This window comes from Myotis nattereri, assembly GCF_964212035.1.
Source record: "Myotis nattereri genome assembly, chromosome: 1".
In the NCBI taxonomy this organism is placed as follows: domain Eukaryota; kingdom Metazoa; phylum Chordata; class Mammalia; order Chiroptera; family Vespertilionidae; genus Myotis; species Myotis nattereri.
In genome coordinates, this window is record NC_138075.1 from 48,618,766 (window position 1) to 48,637,952 (window position 19,187).

General features: G+C 49.5%; 1 protein-coding gene across 28 annotated transcripts in view; it reads right to left on the reverse strand.

The window, feature by feature from the left end:
* The window catches only part of TPM1 (tropomyosin 1), a gene marked incomplete at its 3' end in the record, with an annotated part of 30,007 nt that extends 22,514 nt beyond the window's left edge, over window positions 1-7,493 (reverse strand). For 9 of the 28 annotated variants that reach the window (XM_081094540.1, XM_081094542.1, XM_081094544.1 and 6 more), the window contains exon 1: window positions 1,458-1,738. In XM_081094540.1, coding sequence (XP_080950666.1) covers window positions 1,458-1,589 — 132 coding nt within the window. In that variant the 5' untranslated portion in view covers window positions 1,590-1,738. Of the gene's footprint in view, window positions 1-1,457; window positions 1,739-5,953; window positions 6,749-7,151 lie in introns of those variants that run through there. The other 19 variants (XM_081094535.1, XM_081094536.1, XM_081094537.1 and 16 more) reach the window with 9 other exon arrangements.
* Between the last annotated feature and the right edge of the window lie 11,694 nt (window positions 7,494-19,187).

Genomic DNA, 19,187 nt, shown 5'->3' on the forward strand with positions numbered 1-19,187 from the left:
GGATTGGACTATGAGCTGTGCACTTTTAATACCAGCTGACACAGAGCATCTATTCTATGTGCCTATCACCACTGTAATTTCTTGACACACACTAACTCCTTTCACCCTCACAAATGGCAGATGTTATTATCTACATTTACAGTTAGGGAACTGAGAGACGGAGAAGTTAATTTGCCCAAGGTCTCATAGGTAGTAAGTAGTGATGATTCAAATCCTGGCAATCAGGATCCAGAGTGCTTGTTCTCATCCATCATGTTGCATTCGTTCTAATGGTTCAAGGACAGCCAGCCAGTCAGAGAGGCAGTTGGAATCAATTTATAGCCAGTCAAATTCAAAGACATCCACGGGACTACTTCTGACTTGTCCTCTAAAGAAAACTTTTTGCTTATTGATTTTGATTCCTGTCTGTATTTTATCTGAAATTTCCTCTAGTGAGGCCGTCCTCTGAGAAGCTGTTTGTATATACGTTATGCAAATACATAGTTTCTGCAGCCAGCTGCATACTTAAGCAATAACAATGTACTCAGCTGAGAATAGGCCCATATTAAGCACAGCTGGACACCATATTATTGCTTGTCATAAAATTCCCAAGGTGTTTTGAATATCCTGATTTAAAGCGCACTCACACACATTCAAAAAAATCAACAAAGGGCAAATGCCTGAACTACCTCTGAAATCCTGTTCCTGTGTGCTGGACACACTTGCCTTGGCAGAAAGAAAGGAAACCAGGTATTACATTCAACATGGGGGAGGGGGAAGCAGGCAGGAATACACCCAGTAACCGTTCACATTCACCCAACTTTTCCCCAAGACTCAGTAACAAGGGAACATCTATCTGTGTAATAAAATTTGGAAGGAGGGATGGGTAAGAAAGGGAAATTCAACGGGCAGCAAGCTAAACAAGTCAGAACCTGGGGCCGTCGATGTCTCCTCCACCAGAGAAAGGGCTCCCAGGAAGCGAAGGGTCAGTGGGGATGGCGGAGCTCAGCATCCCCGAGTCCCAACGCTTGGCGGAGCCTCACACTGGACCTGCAGACGCCCCGTCCCAAAGGAAGGGATTTCCGAAAGGATTTCCCTCTCTCCTCCCCACCCTCCGAGTAAATAACGCCAGCAGCACAAAGTGCACCTTCTGGGGGACTCCAGACACCCGGACAGGACGCAAATACCCCAGACATGGAGCCCCTTCTGGGAAAGGGCTGCTTCCAGAACCTTCTCAGCACCACCCATGCTTCCCCTCGGAGCTTTTACTTTAGACCAGAGACGTGGAATGGAAGGACAGACATGCATGCGCAGGGCCCCTCCACAGAGCCGGCGCCCTCCGCCAAGGTGAGCCCAGGAGCGCGGGGGAAGGGGTCGGTGGGCTCCAGAGGCCCGGCGGCGCGCGAGGAGGCGCCTCCGGGTGTGGGGGGGCTGGGTGCTGGGGGGAGGTGGGGGGTGCTGGGGGGGGGGTCCCTTACGGTCTCCCTCAGCTTCCTCTCGTAGTCCAGCTCGCGCTGCAAGCTGCCCGCGCGCTCCTCCGCGGCGTCCGCCTGCTCCTGCAGGCTGCGGATCTTCCTGCGCACGGCCTCCAGCGAGCTGCTCCCCGCCATCGCGCGGGGCGGCGGGCGGGCTGCGGTGGGAGAGGCCGGCTGCTGCGCGCTGGCCGCCGCTGCCGCACTCCCGAACGCCCGACCGCCCCGCCCAGCCTCGCCCGCCGCACGACGGCGGCGCCCCCTGCGGCCCCGGACCAGCCCGGAAGTCGCGGTCTCCCGGGCAGCGCAGGCGAACCGCGGGCGGGTGTGCGAGCGCCGGAGGCGGGCACGGCGGGCGGGGCGGGGCGCGCGCCGCGGACCCCGGGAATTTGCAAACCGCGGGAGGCGCCGCGCATGCTCGCTGCAGCGGGGCGCGCACAAGGAGCACCTGGCGGGCTGGGTGGGCCCTGCAGGGAAGAGGCCACCGCTCCAGGGATTTTACTTGGATTCCCAGCGCCGCTCCCCGGCTCCCACTAGTCCCCGGCCACGGGCCTGGCCGCTAAGGGCGATGGTGCCCCCTGCTGGCGGCGAGAGCGCTCCGCTCCGCATCCCGTATTCCCAGGCCCAGGAGAGAGAGCTGAGCGAAGGGTTTGGGGCCTGCATGTGCCTCTTAGGGACTCTTCCTCCTTGTAAAGAACTCCAGAACACAAGATTCCAACCATAATAGACCTACTCCTCCAAAACTCACGAAGTGAAAACGACTAACATGTTTCATGTTACGCCTCCTGTTTCAAATGCAGTCTTCCCAGGTTAGAATCTGGTTCCTAGTTCTCTCCTGCTGTGTGACCTTGGATAAATAACTCGATTTCTCGGCTTCATCTGTAAAAGTGGGGTTAATGGTAGTACTTTCTCATTGAGCTGATGTCAGGGCTATGAATTAATTAATGTAAAGCGCCTAGCACAGTGGTTCTCAACCTTGGCTGCACATTAGCATCACCTGGGAATCTTTTTAAAATCCGGATTTCTGGGCCTCATCCTTCGGAAATTCTGTTTCTTTGTTACTAATGTTGTGGCCCCACCCCATAATAAAGAAACAGAATTTCCGGAGGATGAGGCCCAGAAATCAGGATTTTAAAAAGATTCCCAGGTGATTCTAATGTGCAGCCAAGGTTGAGATCCACTGGCTTAGCACAATATCTTGTACACACATTAGTTAAGAACTCAGATGATAACTTTACTTAACATATAGGCAGGCATTGTCTTAAGGGTTAGGCTGGGGCCCATAACCAGCTGTGTACTGGAGCTCACTTTCCTGTCCCTAAAAACAATCCTCTCAAGGGTTCCTTTTGGTCACAGCCGCAGCTGGTTTTAAATTAGCCTCTGAGATCTGGCATCTGACCAATTCTGGGCTGGACTGGGGTGCCTTTAAAAGGCACACCAAGAAAGACTACAGAACCCTATGAGAGCCCTAGCAACAGCTGTGTGAAAACCACTGTGGACAATTATCTCTGGGAACTGTCTTCTGCCAATTTGCCCCTTGGACTGTGTTTTAAATGCCTGCTAAGTCTCAGGGCTTTCAATCCTCACCTTTCTCAAAGGAGGCCCTTCATGTCAGTTCCTGATATGTTTAAGTGTGGGAATAATGAAGAAAAAGAAAACAGACTTGACATCCCTCTCCTCCTCCATAGCCCTCACAAACCTCCTTAGCTTTCCTGAGTCGTTTCCTATGGACTCTCTCAGCCTCTGTGAGATCTCCCAAACCCCAACATGGGCCCTCACATCCTGTAGGGGGAGCCTCTCGCTCTGTTTCACACAGTTCATCTGGCCAGGCAGGAGGCTAGGTCTCCACCCCTAAATGGGCCCCCAACTTTGAGGGTGGGCTAGGGAATGGCTGAGACCCTCCAGGAGCCAGGGAAACTGCTGGGCACTTGCAAGTGCTTTAAGCAGCCAATGAGTGACTTGTCCTGCTTTTCAAACACCGCGGAAAGTGTTTCAGGTGAGTTCATTTTCATGCTGATGTCATTATAAGAGAGTGTAAGGGCAGTTCTCAGCCATGGCTGCACATTGGAGTCCCCTGGGTATTTTAAAAAAATGTTAATGCCGGGGTTCTACTCCCAGAGATTCCGATTGAATTGGCCTGGGGGATAGCCTGGATTTGGGGTTTTAAAACCTCCCTAGGTGATTCTGTTTAGATAAGGCTGAGAATCACTCATTCAGAAAGCGAAGACTGACAGGGATTAAAGACTCACATACTGCACATCTCAGGTATATACAGTTATCGGGGCCGAGGTTGGGGGCCAGAGAGAAAACGGAGCCCTAGATCCCCTTCAGCCTCACTTAGGTGGGATGGCAACACAATATGCAAAACAAAACCACTGGGGATGCTACCTCAGGAATGACCGCCTTTTAAGTCAGGAAGAGCCCACTTCTGGAATAGGGTGTGTAAAGTATGTTGGTAAGTTAGAAAAATGTTTTTAGTAGTAGTAGAAAAATGCAAGACTGTTCCACAGTTCTCAACTACGTACGGACAAGGTAATGACAGGGAAATGTCCTATCACAGAGGTAATATAATACTACCTCAGGAAGGTGACCTCTCCCACCTCCCCCTTTCTCTAGTGACAACTGTCTCATCCTGCTCAAGTCAACTATTTTTTACTAGTTAGGAATCACTCTAAATGTAGCGTTTATTCACAAACTTCTTCAACATCCCTACAGGTTCCCAACAACATAAAATGTCTTAAAGGGAAAGTGATCAAAATATACTGCCAAAAAAAAAAAAAAAGTGTACCATATTAGGGACAGTTTTCCAGCTGGAAAGAAAAAAAAAAGAATCCAAACAGAGTTCCAAAAACCTCCCTCCAGTGCTGGCCCCGCCCCTTCCCCCTAGCTGGTTTTCAATATCCTCTTTTCCACTTCTGCCCACCTCATTCCTAGGCTCCCTTAAACAAGACTTCAGTAAAGACCTACAGCTCTACATAGTCACAATAATTATTATCTATTTTTCCTTAAGAATTGTAGTATCTTTTTTTGCCACTTCTCTTTGCCTTCAGCCTTACTGGGCTACTTTCAAATTCTCTGCATTCTTTACCTTATAAGGAATATCTCTCCTTGATCTATCAGCGGCTGTTTTGAAAAAGCTAAATAAACGTCCTGCTGGAGAATTTGGGGGAGACAGACACCCTCCATTTAGCCTCACAGAGAGCACACATCTGATCTACATTATAGGACGTGGGCAGAGTTATGCGTTCTTTGGCTCTTTTTCTAAAGCCAGGTAGTTTGTAACTTAAATATTTTAGCTCAGTCAGGGCTTCCCTGAACCCCCTTTCCAGGAACCTTGATTTTCACTGAAAAAAAAAATTTTTTTTTTTTTTTTTTTTACAGATTCTAAATGTCCCAAGTCTGGATTTCTCATTTACAAACACACTTGGAGATTAGATTTCAAGCCTTTCATACCACAGAAAGCCTTTACTGATTTCGACCCAAGACCCTCCAGCAATTTGCATGTTACTCTCGGACAAAATATTCTGCCAGTTGCACTTGGTAGTATAACTTGTGGGCATAGTTTTTCCTGGCGCTCATACATTCTTGGAATTGTCCCCAAGGAATTCTTTCCTAATTGGGCCTCTAGGCTAATTAGCTTCTAGAACGGAATCCAACGGTGTGAAAAGAAGTCCTTTGGAAATCTAACGCTTGGCTTGACTGACACAGCACAAGAGGCAAGCTCTTCAGCTAAAAGGATCCCTCCAAAGGGCAGTGAACAGAGTGCTGATAGAGCTTTTGCCTGTTTGCATCACCCCTGAAACTATGTGGTGGTTGTCAGAAGGCTGACAGGTGGGGGTGGGGTGAGCAGGAGGGGCAGGGGGCAGCTAGCTCACTATACCATATAAAGCACTGAGCTATATATAACCCCCAGCTTGCTTTTTGGATCTAGTGCCCTCAGACTGCAGACCCAAGCAAGTATCATCTTCCCAGGCAGATCTTAAGGGCTGAATTAAGGCTTCCCTGCTAAGAAAGGAGCCCTCGGGGGTCTCTGTGCCCCTCCATCAAGCTCAGCCTTCTAAGCAAAAGTAGCCCCAAACTATTCCTTTAATCTAGAGGACAGGCCTCTGTCCCCTGACTAGACACACCACCGACACCAGGCCTCCCCACCCACCCGAGATGGCAAAAGGAAAGAAAGAAATTAGACATTCTGTTTGCACAAACCTTGGTAAGGACACCTCAGAGGTTTTCTGCTACCCGGGGGGCAAGGTTCACCCCAAGTTCAGCTGCTGTGAACTCCCAGCTCCTCACCCCCAGGCCCCAGGAGTGGGGTCAGAGAAGGAGAAAGAGAGAGAGGAATGGATGAAATAGGAAGGGTGTGTGCGGTAGCGGTCTGTCTGCGGCAGCACCCAGCGCTCCGGGCCGGGCGGGGCGGGGCGGCGGGGTGCAGGTGTGTCTGGCCCCCGGTGACTCCAGAGCGGCGCGGGCGGGAGGTGAGGGAGGCAGTGTGTGCAAGCACTTACGTCGGTGGCCTTTTTCTCCGCCAGTTCCAGCTTTTCCTGGGCATCTTTGAGAGCCTCCGAGTATTTGTCCAGCTCATCCTCGGTGCCCTTGAGTTTCTTCTGTAGCGACACCAGCTCATCTTCCAGCTGGGAGTTGGCCGTGGGGGACGGGGAGTGGGGGGTGCGGCAGGCAGCGTGACCCCGCAGGGGAGGGGTGTGGGTGCACAGAACCAGAAGGACAGGGACAGCGGGACAGAGAGAGGGAAAGACAGGGAGGGAGGGAGGGAGAGAGAGAGAGAGACAGTTAGCCATTCGTGCGCCGAGCCGCGCGCCCCGGTACCTTGGCGGCGGTCTCGTCGGCAGCCAGGAGGCTGTCCTCCGCCTTGTGCAGGTCCTCCAGCACCCGGTCCCGCTCGTCCTCCGACGCCCGCAACAGCTTCTCCTTCGCCGCGATGTCCTCCTCCAGCTGCGGGGCAGCGGCGGGCGCGGGCGGCCGGCACGGACCGGGTGTTAGACACACACACAACACACGGGCGCCGGGTTGGCTGGGGCCCCTCCGGCCCGGGGCGCCCCCGAGTTTAGGTTCAAGGGTCCCCAGGTACCCTCCTCTCGCTGGAGCCGGAGGCGAACCGTGGCCCACCTACATTCCGACCCCTCCCCCCAGGGCCAGACTCCTGCCCTGAACCAGCGGGCTCAAGCCCACAACTTGGGGTGCAGAAAAACGCCCCATCTTCCTGGCCTTCGGGCCCTACTCTCTATCCCGTCCCATCTTTGCTCTTAGGGATAAACTCCATGACCCTAGCGCCCCCTCTTCCATCCCCCCCCGCCCCAGTTCGGTCCCGGTGGAAGGGTTTATTCTCAAACGTCCAGAAGAACTTCTAACACTTGCTGGACTTGATTCCCTGCAATCCCGCACCCTTCTCACCCCCACGGATCCAAACTTGATTCCTGATGCAGAGAATCAGGAATCTAGGGCTTGGACGGACTTCGGGGGCTCTGAGAGCCATTGAGAGACATGCACGTCCTCAGACGAGAATAAAAAGTTAGAATAAGCCCGAGTCTTGCTCTCCTCCTCCTCCCCCTCTCAGACGCGCGCCCCTGGCCGTCGGGGGAAAGGGGGCGGGCTCCCCGAGTCCTCGGGGCGAAGGGCCGGGAAGGGGTGTCAGGCCGGGTCCAAGGGCTCAGGGACCCGGCGGGCTCGGGGCGGGGAGGTGCAGACCTGCTTGCTCCGGTCCTCCGCCGCCTTCTTATCGGCCTCCGCCTGCTCGGCTCGGTCCAAGGCGTTCTCCTTGTCGAGCTTCAGCATCTGCATCTTCTTCTTGATGGCGTCCATGGCGGCGGCGGCGAGGGGCCCGGGGGCTGCGGCGCGAGCGGCGAGGCGAGGCGAGCGCGCGGAGGGGCGGCCGAGCCGGAGTGCGAGCGCAGCCGCCTGCTCCTTCCAGATATGTACTTTCCCAAGGGGACGACCGCATTCCTCAAGACAGCCAATACTTTTTTGGAAAAGCTTTTCCCTCCTGCCCCCTCTCCCCTCTCCTCCCTCCGCCCCCTGCGCCCTCCCCGCTCCTCCCGCGGGGGCTGCGCGCCCATTCGCTGCCGCCCGCCAGCCTCCGGGTTGACGGTGGATATGACTATATATGGGGACCCGAGCCGCCCAGGCGGCGGCCGGCCTGGGCCGCCCCGTGTCCAAACCTGCACACCGGGGAGAGGGCGTCGGGGCTTCGCTGGGGCCGAGGCGCTAACCTCTGCCCGCTGCGCCCCCTCCTCTGGGAGCCGGCGCCCCGCCCTGAGGGTCGCCAGCCCAGCCGCCCGAGTCACAGGAGCCCGGGGGAGCGGGACAGGTGGCAGGTGTGCGTCGCCCCCCTCAGCCGCTGGGCCCCGGCGCGCTCAGCACCAGGTCCCCCCGAACCCCCCCTGGGGCCCCCAACAGCCTCCGACCCGGCACCCAGGCCTGAGCGCTCAGGGCATCCGCCCAGCGCTCCCAAGCGTCTCAGCTTGACAGGTTTCCTCCTGGGCGCGCACTGTCCGGGAACGGACCCGGAGCAGAGAAAGAGAGTTGAGAGCAAGACCTGGGGCCGCTCCCGAGACTCTGGCTGCTGGTGTGGGTCAGAACGCCCGGGAATCTGTCTTCTGCGCGCCCTTCCCCTCCGAGAGGGCTAGTCAAACGCTTTGGGGACACAGGACCCAGCTGGCTGAGTTCTCCGTGCGTCAGTGCCTGGCTTCCGCAAGGGGAGGTGGGTGGGTGGGTGGGAGGTGAAGGTGAAAGAACACGAGTGTAGACTCAGGAACTTGGTCTCTGGTCTCCGTCACCTGCAGCTGTGTGACCTGGAGGCGGCAGCCTCCGTGTCTCCGTTTCCCCATCTTTAAAGAGCAGACGCTTTATAATTTTTCTTGCACTGATTTTAGGGATTCGGCCTCTTGCCACGTGAGACGCTCAGGTACCAGGTTGCCAAGACGTGGGATAAATGTTAACCCAGCTAAGTCGTTGCATCCACAGTCATAGCTGTGAGGAGGGGCAGGCCCAGCTCCGCTTGGAGGCAGGAGGATTTCCTACATCTCACTCCTCCCAGGCTCCAGTGGGGAAAGCCTGCTCTTTTCCAGGCTTCGGTGGGAGGGAAAGAAAGGGGGCTGCCCCAAGGCCCTGCCTGAGACCGGCTGAGGCGGAGCTGGTGAGGGTCTCGTTAACAGTCCCCACAGAATAATTCACAACCTGTACTACACGGATACCGAATATTCCCTGGACGGTATCTGAGCAGATTAGGCAGGCCAAACAACTTGTAAGTCCTTCAGAGAAAGATCAAGTTCCTCTCCAGGATTTTATCAGGTTTCCTCCACTAACCCAACTGCCCAGGAGGGAAAACATACCCTGACCTAATGGTCAGAACAGTAGATCTGTGTGCCTACGGGCTGCATGGCACAGAAACTCACCAGAGCCCTTTAATCGCCGTATGTCAATCCAGCCACTGCAGCACTGACAAAGTTCAAGGCCTCTGGGCAATATACAGGATCGCAGGGAGCTGAGTCCCCAGCCTGGAGCTCAGCATAGGGGGTAAGAGTAGGGACTCAGGAGTTACCAGCCGTGGGCAAACTACGGCCTGTTTGAAATGAATAAAACTAAAAAAAAAAAAGACCGTACCCTTTTATGTAATGATGTTTACTTTGAATTTATATTAGTTCACACAAACACTCCATCCATGCTTTTGTTCTGGCCCTCCGGCCCAGTTTAAGAACCCACTGTGGCCCTCGAGTCAGAAAGTTTGCCCACCCCTGACTTAGACTCTGCCATTGAAACCTGGCCTAGCCTCCTCCTTCCTTAGCCATGTTACAGCCTTTTTAAGCCTGTTTTCTCTTCTGTAAGTAGGTGTGAAAACTCTTCCCTCTTAGGGTTGTTACAAAGATGAAAAGGAAATAAAGAATGAAAATCGCCCTAGCCGGTTTGACTCAGTGGCTAGAGCATCGGCCTGAGGACTGAAGGGTCCTGGGTTCGATTCCAGTCAAGGGCACGTGCTCAGGTTGCAGATTCAATTCCCAGTAGGGGGCGTGCATGAGGCAGCCCACCAATGATTCTCTCTCATCATTGATGTTTCTATCTTTCTCCCTCTCCTCTCTCTGAATTCAATTTCATATATATATGTAAAAGAATGAAAAGCATTTTGTCTAGCACATAGCAAAGTGCTCAGTAAATTCTGGCTGCTTGGGTGGCAGAGGGCCAGTCATTTCTCCTCTCTGGGTTTCAGTTTTCTCATCTATAAAATAAAGCAACTGAATTAGAGAAACTCTTGGAGGGACCATATATTACTGACTTTTATTCACTATGTCTAACATAGCAGAGGAACGCGTTAAAGTTTCCTTGAGTGAACAGGCAAGGCAGACAATTCATCAAACACACCATTGGTGAGCACTGACTAATATACCACCATAGTATATATCCCTGTTCCACAGGCAGGCACTAGCTCTGGGATCCTCAAATGAGTAAGACATACCCATGCCCTCCAGGGGGCCAGCATGAGTAGGGGTATAGGAATTCAGAGGAGGAAGAAATTGACATGACCAGGTCAGAGCAGACAGAAAAAGACTTCTCTGAAAAGAGGTGTTTGCTTTTTTGAAAAGTGGTGGTTTTTAAACTGATTTTAGAGTAAGGGTAGTAGTTTGTTAGAAAGGAGGGTATTGCACAAGCCAAGGAAAGAAAAGGGAATGTTTGATGGTGGTTGAACAGTAGGTTTATTTGGGGGTGAAGTGGGATATGAGGCTGGAGAGGTATATTGGGGGCATTTGGTGAAGGGACTTGAATTCTGGGTTCAGACCTTCAGGTCTTATTGTGAGATTCTCTTCCCTGCCCCTCTCACATAAGGCTATATTTAGAGGTCGAAGACCATGGTGTCCAACTGTGGGTATAGAGTTGTACAGAGCTAAAATGTAAAATCTCCGGGTGTAACATCATTGGTCCTAGACTAATGGGTTAACACAGCAGGTCCTTGGACTCAACCATTTCCATTTCACCGCTGTCGAGATTCTGCCCCATAAATAGCCTGACAGCCAGCCAGACCCAACCCAGCTTCATGAACTGCACCACTCATGACCTTTCTATCGCCAAGAGCTAGGACAAGCAAAGCATGACTTAAACAACAATTTCCTCTGTACTAGACAGGTCTCTCCGTCCCTGGATAGGATCAAGAGAGGTGGGCTGGACAGCCATGTGCTATGGTATATATCCTTGTTCCCCAGCCAACTGGCCATGACTCCAGGACAGATCCAGAGGCTAATCTGACAACTAGTGTGTGGCCTGTCAGGCAAAGATGGACTGGGACACTCTCGAACTGCAGCTTGAAATAAAGAATGTGGAAAGTATGAATCATTAGCTGAGGTTGCTGAAACAAAAAGGCTTTGCCGTCTTGAGCTGGAGATGCCTGTATGAGAATGGTTAAGGCTACTCACAAATATTTAGGCTTTCTGCCTAAGCTGGCTCTTGGTAGGATTGCATATTTCTATCCACCCTTCCTCAATTAAGTTAGGTATGGCCATTCAATTTGCTTTGGCCAAGGAAATGTGAGTAGAAGTGACTTATGGTGGACACTTAAAGAGTTAGCCTATACCTCACCATGTTCATTTTTAAGATTGTGGCTGCTCTGTCATTCTGGGTTCCCAAGTGGTTATAATCAGCAGAGCATCCCCTGTCCCCTCAGCTAAGCCTTGGTGGACATGTAGCAAGAGCGAGCTATACACCTTTGCTAGTTCAGATCACTGAAATATGGGGCTTGTTTGTTACTGAAGCATAACTAGCTTTTCCTGACTAATACACCACCATGCATTAACTAAGTGATGAGGAAATAGAGAAGTCTGGTTATAAAGGAAGGGGAAGGAGAATGGAGCAGACATAGCAAGATAAACACGAGCACCACTGAGAGAAAGAAGCTGGGGAACTATGACCAAGTTTCAGTTCTAGGGGGCCTTATTATAACGCCATTTCTTTCCTGAGCTACACGAGAGAGTCTGTGTTCCACGGAGGCCCTGAGGTTCTATGTCTAAGAAAAATCCAGATTTCCCCCAGTGTTTGGCATTTAGTCATTTCTCGATAAATGTTTGTTGAATGATTGTTTATTGGCTATTAGCCATACAAATAAGTAGAAGAAACAGTGTCTGGGAAGGAAAGATTTAAAAATTAAGCTCTGCCCAGCTGGTGTGGCTCAGTGGTTGAGCATCGACCTATGAATCAGGAGGTCACAGTTGGATTCCCAGTCAGGGCACATGCCTGGGTTGCAGACTCGATCCCCAGCAGGGGGCATGCAGGAGACAGCCTATCAAAGATTCTCTCTCATCATTGACGTTTCTATTTTTCTCTCCCTCTCTGAAATCAATAAAAATCGATATTAAAAAAAAATTAGGCTCAAAAGACTTATTTAAATTAAAAAATATGGACTCTATATTTTGTTTTCTGAAGAATGAATATAAGTATTGTGATAGGGTAGGACAAATGTCCCACACATACTTATTGGACACCTTTTGTGTACAAGGCATTTAACTAAATTTTATGGAATAAAGGAAGGTGGATAAGTGATGGATCTGTTCCTCCAGAAAAAGTATCTATCTATATATATGTTATGGGGGTAAAACTCTCTCGTTGCGGGGTGGGGGTTGAGGGGGGGAAGGGGAGTCATTTAATGTGTATTTGCAACCGTGTTACCATGGTCCTAAATGCTACCTGGGCTCCCCTATGGCTGTGAGGATCCCATAGCTCAGGTGTTCCAGGAGAACTTTAACAGTCAATATACTACTGCCCCTGCCCATATAAGAGCACCCATACTTGCCATACCACATTTCCCAATATTTGTTTGGAAAAGAGTCAGCACTCACTTGAATATATACATTAAGGGTTGTTTGTTTAAAAACAAAACAAAACAAAAGCCTCAGTACCTGGTAGCCACACCTTGTTTAACAACGAGAGCTCGAGAGCTCGCTCTGCCTGTGCTCCGTGGCTCCCTGAGCGTCGTCAGCGCGGACTCCGGCAATGAAGGGCAGGCGAAGAATCTATAATTAAACCCAGAGACAAGTGCTTCTTCCACTGGGTTCTGGAATGCGGCATGTTATGCTCAGGGCTCACTGTCCCGCGGAACAAGATACGGCGTGTTCTCTTCATACACAATAGGGTTTTCTTTCTCAAGGATCTGTGGTACTACCATCAGGACACAAGGGAAATAGGTCTGCTTCCAGGGAGGCGCCGGTGCTCCGAGGAAGGCCTTTAGGCCGTTGCGGATGCCTTTCTCCATTGCTTAGTGACACACGGCTGGTTCTGAGTCTGCTGCGAGGCCCCTGAGTATGCTTGCTACCTGGGTGGGTGTGCACGGGCAAAATGGTTCTCCCAGTCCAAAAGGCAATGAACTTCCCCGCCTTGCATCTCACCTTCTGTCTTTCAACAGTAGCAACTATGTAGCAATTCAGTCAAGCCGATGTGGGTGGAATTGAACTGTCTCAGGAACAGCAGTATTGCCTAAGTATGTAAAGTCTAAAAAGCACTTGCAAGTTTATTATCGCCTCACAGCCTCTTATGGCAGCACCAGGAGGCCTGCTAGTGTTCCCACTTTATAGATTGGAAAGCCAAGGGCAGTGGCTGGCTCAAGATGAACCAGCTGGGAGGTAGCAGTGCAGGGACAAGAGCGAGGATGTCCCATGTCCCAGGGACAGGGCTCTTTTAATGAACCATTGCCCAGTCCGTTTTTACATTAAGATTTGATTTCATATTGTTATGCAAAGTGCTGAGGTCCCAGAAAAACCTCAGTGTATTGTTCTTGGATTCCCAAAGAAATAACCCGGAGGACTGGCTGTGAAAGACATGGGTTGATTAGGACTTACATGTACACCAGAGGCGGCTGGCCGGTGAACTTTACCACCACACCAGCTACCAGCGCTGAACTTGAACCACTAAGTCCCATCCGGTTGGCCAGCTGGTGCTATTGTATTGCCACCACCCAGAGGTTCCCAACACAGGGCTTTATAGAGTACAGAAAACAGAGAAAAACAGGGCACGCAGGCGATCTAAACACTAGCTGTTTACAATCCAGGCTCACATCTACAAGCAGTTTCTCGTTGGCCTTTAGCTTCTGGCCAGGGTCCCAAGGTCTCACAGTCCGCTTACAGATGGCCTTCACTATATTTCCCGCAGGGTGGGAGGGGGAATTGGAGCATGGGAAGGGGCCCGTGCTCCCATTCACCATTCCCATATTTAAAAGCAACACATTATAAGGTGAAGGGGAGACGAGAGGGGGCTGCGAGAGGTCTTTTCTACATGTGAACATGGTTAAAAGGTGAGAGTAACGAGGCTGGGACTAAAGGGGTGTCTTACCCTGCCTGGGCCAGCTTGGGACTGCATCCCAGGCTCCTAAACCCACCCCACACTCAGCTAATGGGAGAAGCTGGTGAGAAAGTATGGTTGGGCCAAGGACATCTTTCCTACTCGTGTGTTTATGGCCCAAAATGGGACAAAAAAGGATATGTTCACAAAGATAGAAAGGCAGGTATGTTCATTTTGTCCCTGGTAGCTTCAAGGGAGAGTTTGAGGTAATCGTTAGAAGTCTATACGTGTGTCTCTCAAAACCCCTGAGTTGGCCAAGGAATGAGCCCCATTAATCAATCCAGGCAGAACGTTTGGGGGGGGGGGCGGGGAAATGAAGACAAACAACGTGGTCAGGACAGCGTGTAGTGCCTGCTCCAGCCACGGCCTGAGCCGAAATGAAAGCATCCCCAGGCTTTGCAGACCGGAGACCTGAGCCGGCCTCAGGGGCCACATCGGAACTCTGGGATGGTTTTAATCATCACTTCCCGGCAAATCCACATTCCTTTTGTGTTGGAGGCCACCTGTTCATCTTTATATTTTTATACTTGGTTCTCAGGTTTCCAATGATGCCCTTAACAGGAACATATGTGAACGTGACCTTCGCAGTCTCCTGGGTGGCAAGCAGAGCTCTCTCTACTCTGACTCTGCAGACGGTGAAACCTGATGCAAAAACGCCGTGGACGTGGACAGCCCCGGGGCCTCCTGCTCTAACTGATGTCTTCCTACCACTCACCTGGGCTCTCGCAGGGCCACTGTGTTAGCAAAATGCAAAATGGGGATTTCTGAAATTTTGTTCCAGCACCTATGCCAGACCCACTGCCAAAAGCTTAATTTGGGGTTGATGCTGTTTGGTTTGGAGGACTATGGGTAGGCCCAGGTTACTGAAAATAGACAGTGGACTCCTTGTTTTTGTGAAAACCCTTTCGTGGCTGACTCGCAAACCCCTTCTTCCCAAGTACTTTCTACTGGGACCCCGGCTTCTCCTTCAGATAGCCTGTTTTTCTTAAGTATTAAATGTATTGGGGTAACAATGGCTAATAACATTATATGACTTTCAGGTGTATAACATAATTCTACTTTATGTGTGCTCTACTGCATGCTCACCACCCGAAGTCTAGTTTCCTTTAGTTACCATGTATTTGTACCCCCTTTCTGATCCCCCCTCTTTCCCCTCTGGTAACCACCATTCTGTTGTCCGTATCCACTATTTCTTGACTTGGTAGAAATTGGTATTTCTCAATAGAAATGCTTCTTTGCGTGTGTTTTCTCCAGAGGCCTCTTTCCACCTCAGTAACTTCGGTAGAGAAGGGAGTCAGACCTTTGTGCCTGAGGCAGAGGAAACTTCTCTTCCTGAGGTCCCGCTGCTCAAGGAGGGAGCTGGGCTGCCGGCAGGGTGCCAGAAGAGGCTGGTATTTTTAGCACGGCCTTCTTTCCTTACCAGCACCTGCCATGATCTGTAACCCAAGGGGCTACTTAAATGCCAGCGAGATGACTGAGGACAAGGCAGCCTGAGCTAATGTCCTAAAATACCACCCAAGGGAGGCTTTTCCTGCGGGAGTCAGGTCATTACCAGCTCTGTTTCTTTCCTTGTTTTTCCCCAACCTGCGGAGCTGGTACAGGTCCCGGCTGAGATGCATGGCATCTGCCTTGGGAAGAGGTTGGAGAAAACCCCTGGATCGGTGTCCCTCGATACCAGACAGTTTTGTTCTGTTGATTCTGCTCTTGTCTCTTCTAACTTCAGTCTTTCCCTCTACTGTTCATGCCAGATGGAAGCAACAAGAGAATGTCTACCCATCTTTCCCCACAGCAACACTCTCTCTTGATATTCATACAAATATATGAAGAGGAGGAACAAAGTCCAATGAATGGTCTAGCTCAGACAATGGTGAGGGGGATGCAAACATCTTTCTTGGAGCAGATATAACTCATCGAGCTCTTTATCCTCTAAAGATGGGGCAGGCTGGAAATAGAAGTATGTTCTCAAGAAGGCTGATACATTTGTGGGGGACAGATGCATCATGGGTCATGAAGGATAATGAGAATGTCTTAGGGCGTCTCTAATCCTGGACTTTGACATCAGCCCATACTGTCCACCGCATTCCGTGGTGCCACTGTCAGATGTGCAATCCTGGGCTGATAGATTCCAGGGCTAGCCCGCTTTGGAAGATTTTATGTGCCTCCAATAATTTCTCGGGCTACTCTAAATTCTTGCAGATGCCCTGAAAGGCCTGGTTCTAAAGTTAAGCGCTTATTTCAAAAGGAACTGAACCAGAACTTACATATCTAAATAGGTTTTGTGCCCTTTACAGTGGTCAGTTTTCATTTAGTTGAGTGGAAAATGCAAGCAATGAGTCATACATACAGTGGTATAATGCAGTAAAAATTATATGTGTGATATACAATATATAGCATATACATGTATATTATATACATATACACACACAAGCATAAAAAAATTTGAAAAGTTGCACATCAATCTGATAACTGAATTCCCTTCCTCTGAGGAGGTGGGTGGGGGGATAGGATTGAATATGGCAGACAAGTATTGCCATATCTTTAAGGTTTAATTTGTATAAGTAGTATATTTTTATGAATCACATAATTAAAATGTTAGCAATCTCTTATTTTTCTTTACTGCTATTTCAAAATATATTTCTGAGTATTTTACAGAAAATTCTAGAGAGCTTATAATTGCACGAGTCACTCACAGGAAGGGAAATTCACTTTGGCATGTGTACTACCCAAAGGCACACAGCAATTAAAAATCAATTAAAAAATAAAGTAGTTGATCTCCTCCAGGGCACCTAATTGTTTTTTTTAAGTACCTATTATTTGTCAGGCACAACATTGGGCACCAGACATTTAAGGAACAATCCAGCATTCTGGCCGTCCATGAGATTCTTTATTTCTGTACAGCTTGTGGCAAATTCAAAATTTTAAGCTACTCACTAGAACTGCCGTTACTGCTATTTTACAAGCCACCCAATAAAACTAGTTTTATGACTGCTGGCCAGTGTGCTCACTTGGTTCAGCAACATCCTGTGCACCTAAAGGTTGCTGGTTTGATTCCTGGTTAGGGTACATGCCCGGGTTGTAGACTCAATCCCCAGTAGGGGGCATGCAGGAGGCAGCTGATTGATGCTTCCTTCTCACACTGCACTGATGTGTCTCTCTCTCCCTCTCCCTTCCTCTCTCTAAGATCAATACGAATATTAAAAAATTAGTTTCATTATTTTACCATCCTGTTTTGGACTAAAAGCAACATGCCTCCAGCTCAATCACTTTTTAAAATTTGCTGCACCTGGCTCCTGATGACTAATGGATATTTCCAAAATGCTAAGCTGCCTTCAAAGGATAAAGATCTGACTCATGAGGCGAAGTTAAAAAAATGGTGCTACAGAGTCTAAAGAAGAGAGGCTGTAAATGTGGAGCTCAGAAATGCTTTTGGAAATAATACAAATAAAAGAACATACAGCAAAATATTGGCTACATTTTCCTTAGATTATGGAATTATGAGACATTTCTGAAAGACTTTTTATAGTTTCCAAAGTGTAAAAAATGAACATGTTTTACTCTTATAATGATAAAAATTAATAAATGTTCAAAATCTCCTTTAACCATCAGCAATGATGGAAATATGAGGCCTCCCAAAGGGACAGTTTTGAAAGAGAGAGGCTTATGGCTCTGAATTACTTGTTAGGTCATATCTGCGTGTTTCCAATTTCACAATCATGGGCTATTTGTGTACATGTCTTAGCACCTCTCCTAGCCAAACACTCCTTAAGTACTACCCCCTCCCCACCAGCACCCAGCTCAGGACTTCCACTGAGTAGTAACACAAGTAATAACAGCAGTGGACCCGCACTACACAAGGCCTGAACAAGGCTACCTGTTAAACCCAATTTAGGCACCAGAGTTCACTTTCTTTTTTTTTTAAACAGTTTTTGTTTGCTTGTGTGTCTTCACTGATTTCAGAGAGAGGAAGAGAGGGAGAGAGAAATACCACTGTGAGAGATAAACATCAATGAGCTGCCTCCTGCATGCACCCCAACTAGGGATTGAACCTGCAACCTGGGTAGGTGCCCTGACTGGGAATCTAATCACCACCTTCTGGTGTACAGGACGATGCCAAACCAACTGAGCCACACGGGCCAGGGCTGGAGTTCACTTTCTTGACCTCTAGACTATATCACTCCTCTCAGTGCTCGATGGGAATAGCCCTACAACACATGTTTGTTGAGTAAACAGATATTACACATGTACGTTCAAAAGTACAGTTGTACAGAAAGCAGTTTTCTAAAATGTTATTATTTAAAATAACACCAAATCCCTGTAAATCTATAGCAAGAAATCTAATAAAATATGTGCAAGACCTCTGCACTCAAAATGTAAAATATTAACCAATAAAGTTAAAGGAGACTCCAATACAGAGTGACCACGTTCATACATTGAAAACCTCAATATTGTGATGATGTCATCTCTTCCTAAATTTAAATCCATAGTCAATGAATCTAAAAAAAAATTACTGCTGTAATATCTTGTGGTCACACATCATCAATAGCAATGGGAAAGCTAGCAGTCAGAGAGGAGAGAAAGCAAAGATCATTCCGGCCTGTTTTCACCTCCACTCTCTCTTCCTCATTCTTGAAGTCTGAGCAAGCAGGCGAGCTCCTGGTGGGAATGATGTGCTTCCCTCAGGTGTGAGGTCAGTGGGGAAGCTGGTACTCACGTCCTTCTCTCCCAGGGAAGCGGGCGGGCGTGGTTTGTGACTTCTCAGGCATCAGCCAAATTCCTCCAAGGCAGTTTCTCTCTGGGCTCTCCCATTACCAGGAACTCAGGGTGGGTTTGCTCCTGTGTCATCATTTTTTGTTGGTGCTTGCCAAGCTGGTGAACCTGGGCGCCTGAGTATTGCCAGAGACCAACAGAAGCCCTGAGACGTAACAGCATAGTCACTGAGCACACCTGGCCCCGTGCAAGCCAGCCCACACACCAGCCCTCCTGTCCAACCCACAGCCAAGTGCGTCCAGTTTCAGAAGTCAACACCAGGATGTCGATTGCCTTGTTTGAGAGTAAATATGCCTCCCGAAGCTTTGGAGTCACCCAAGCTAGAGTCTGAATAGGGATGAAGGCCCGTAATCTCTCCCAGCCTCAGTTTCTCCTTCTGTAAAGATCCTTATAAAATTGTTAGGAGGATTAAATGTGATAACAGAGTCACCATGCCTATCACTTTTCTTCCAACATTTGGGGAAATGATCAGCAAATTAATTATCTCCTATTTACTCCTTGAAACAAACAAGCTCACTTGTCTTGCTACCACATTTCTTGTCTTATATTTCATTTCACACAGAGGAATCAAGAATACACACTTCTGTTTGTACCTTTTGGGGAGTTGGAAAGTGCTATTTTAAAAGTATAGGCTTTGTAATTAGA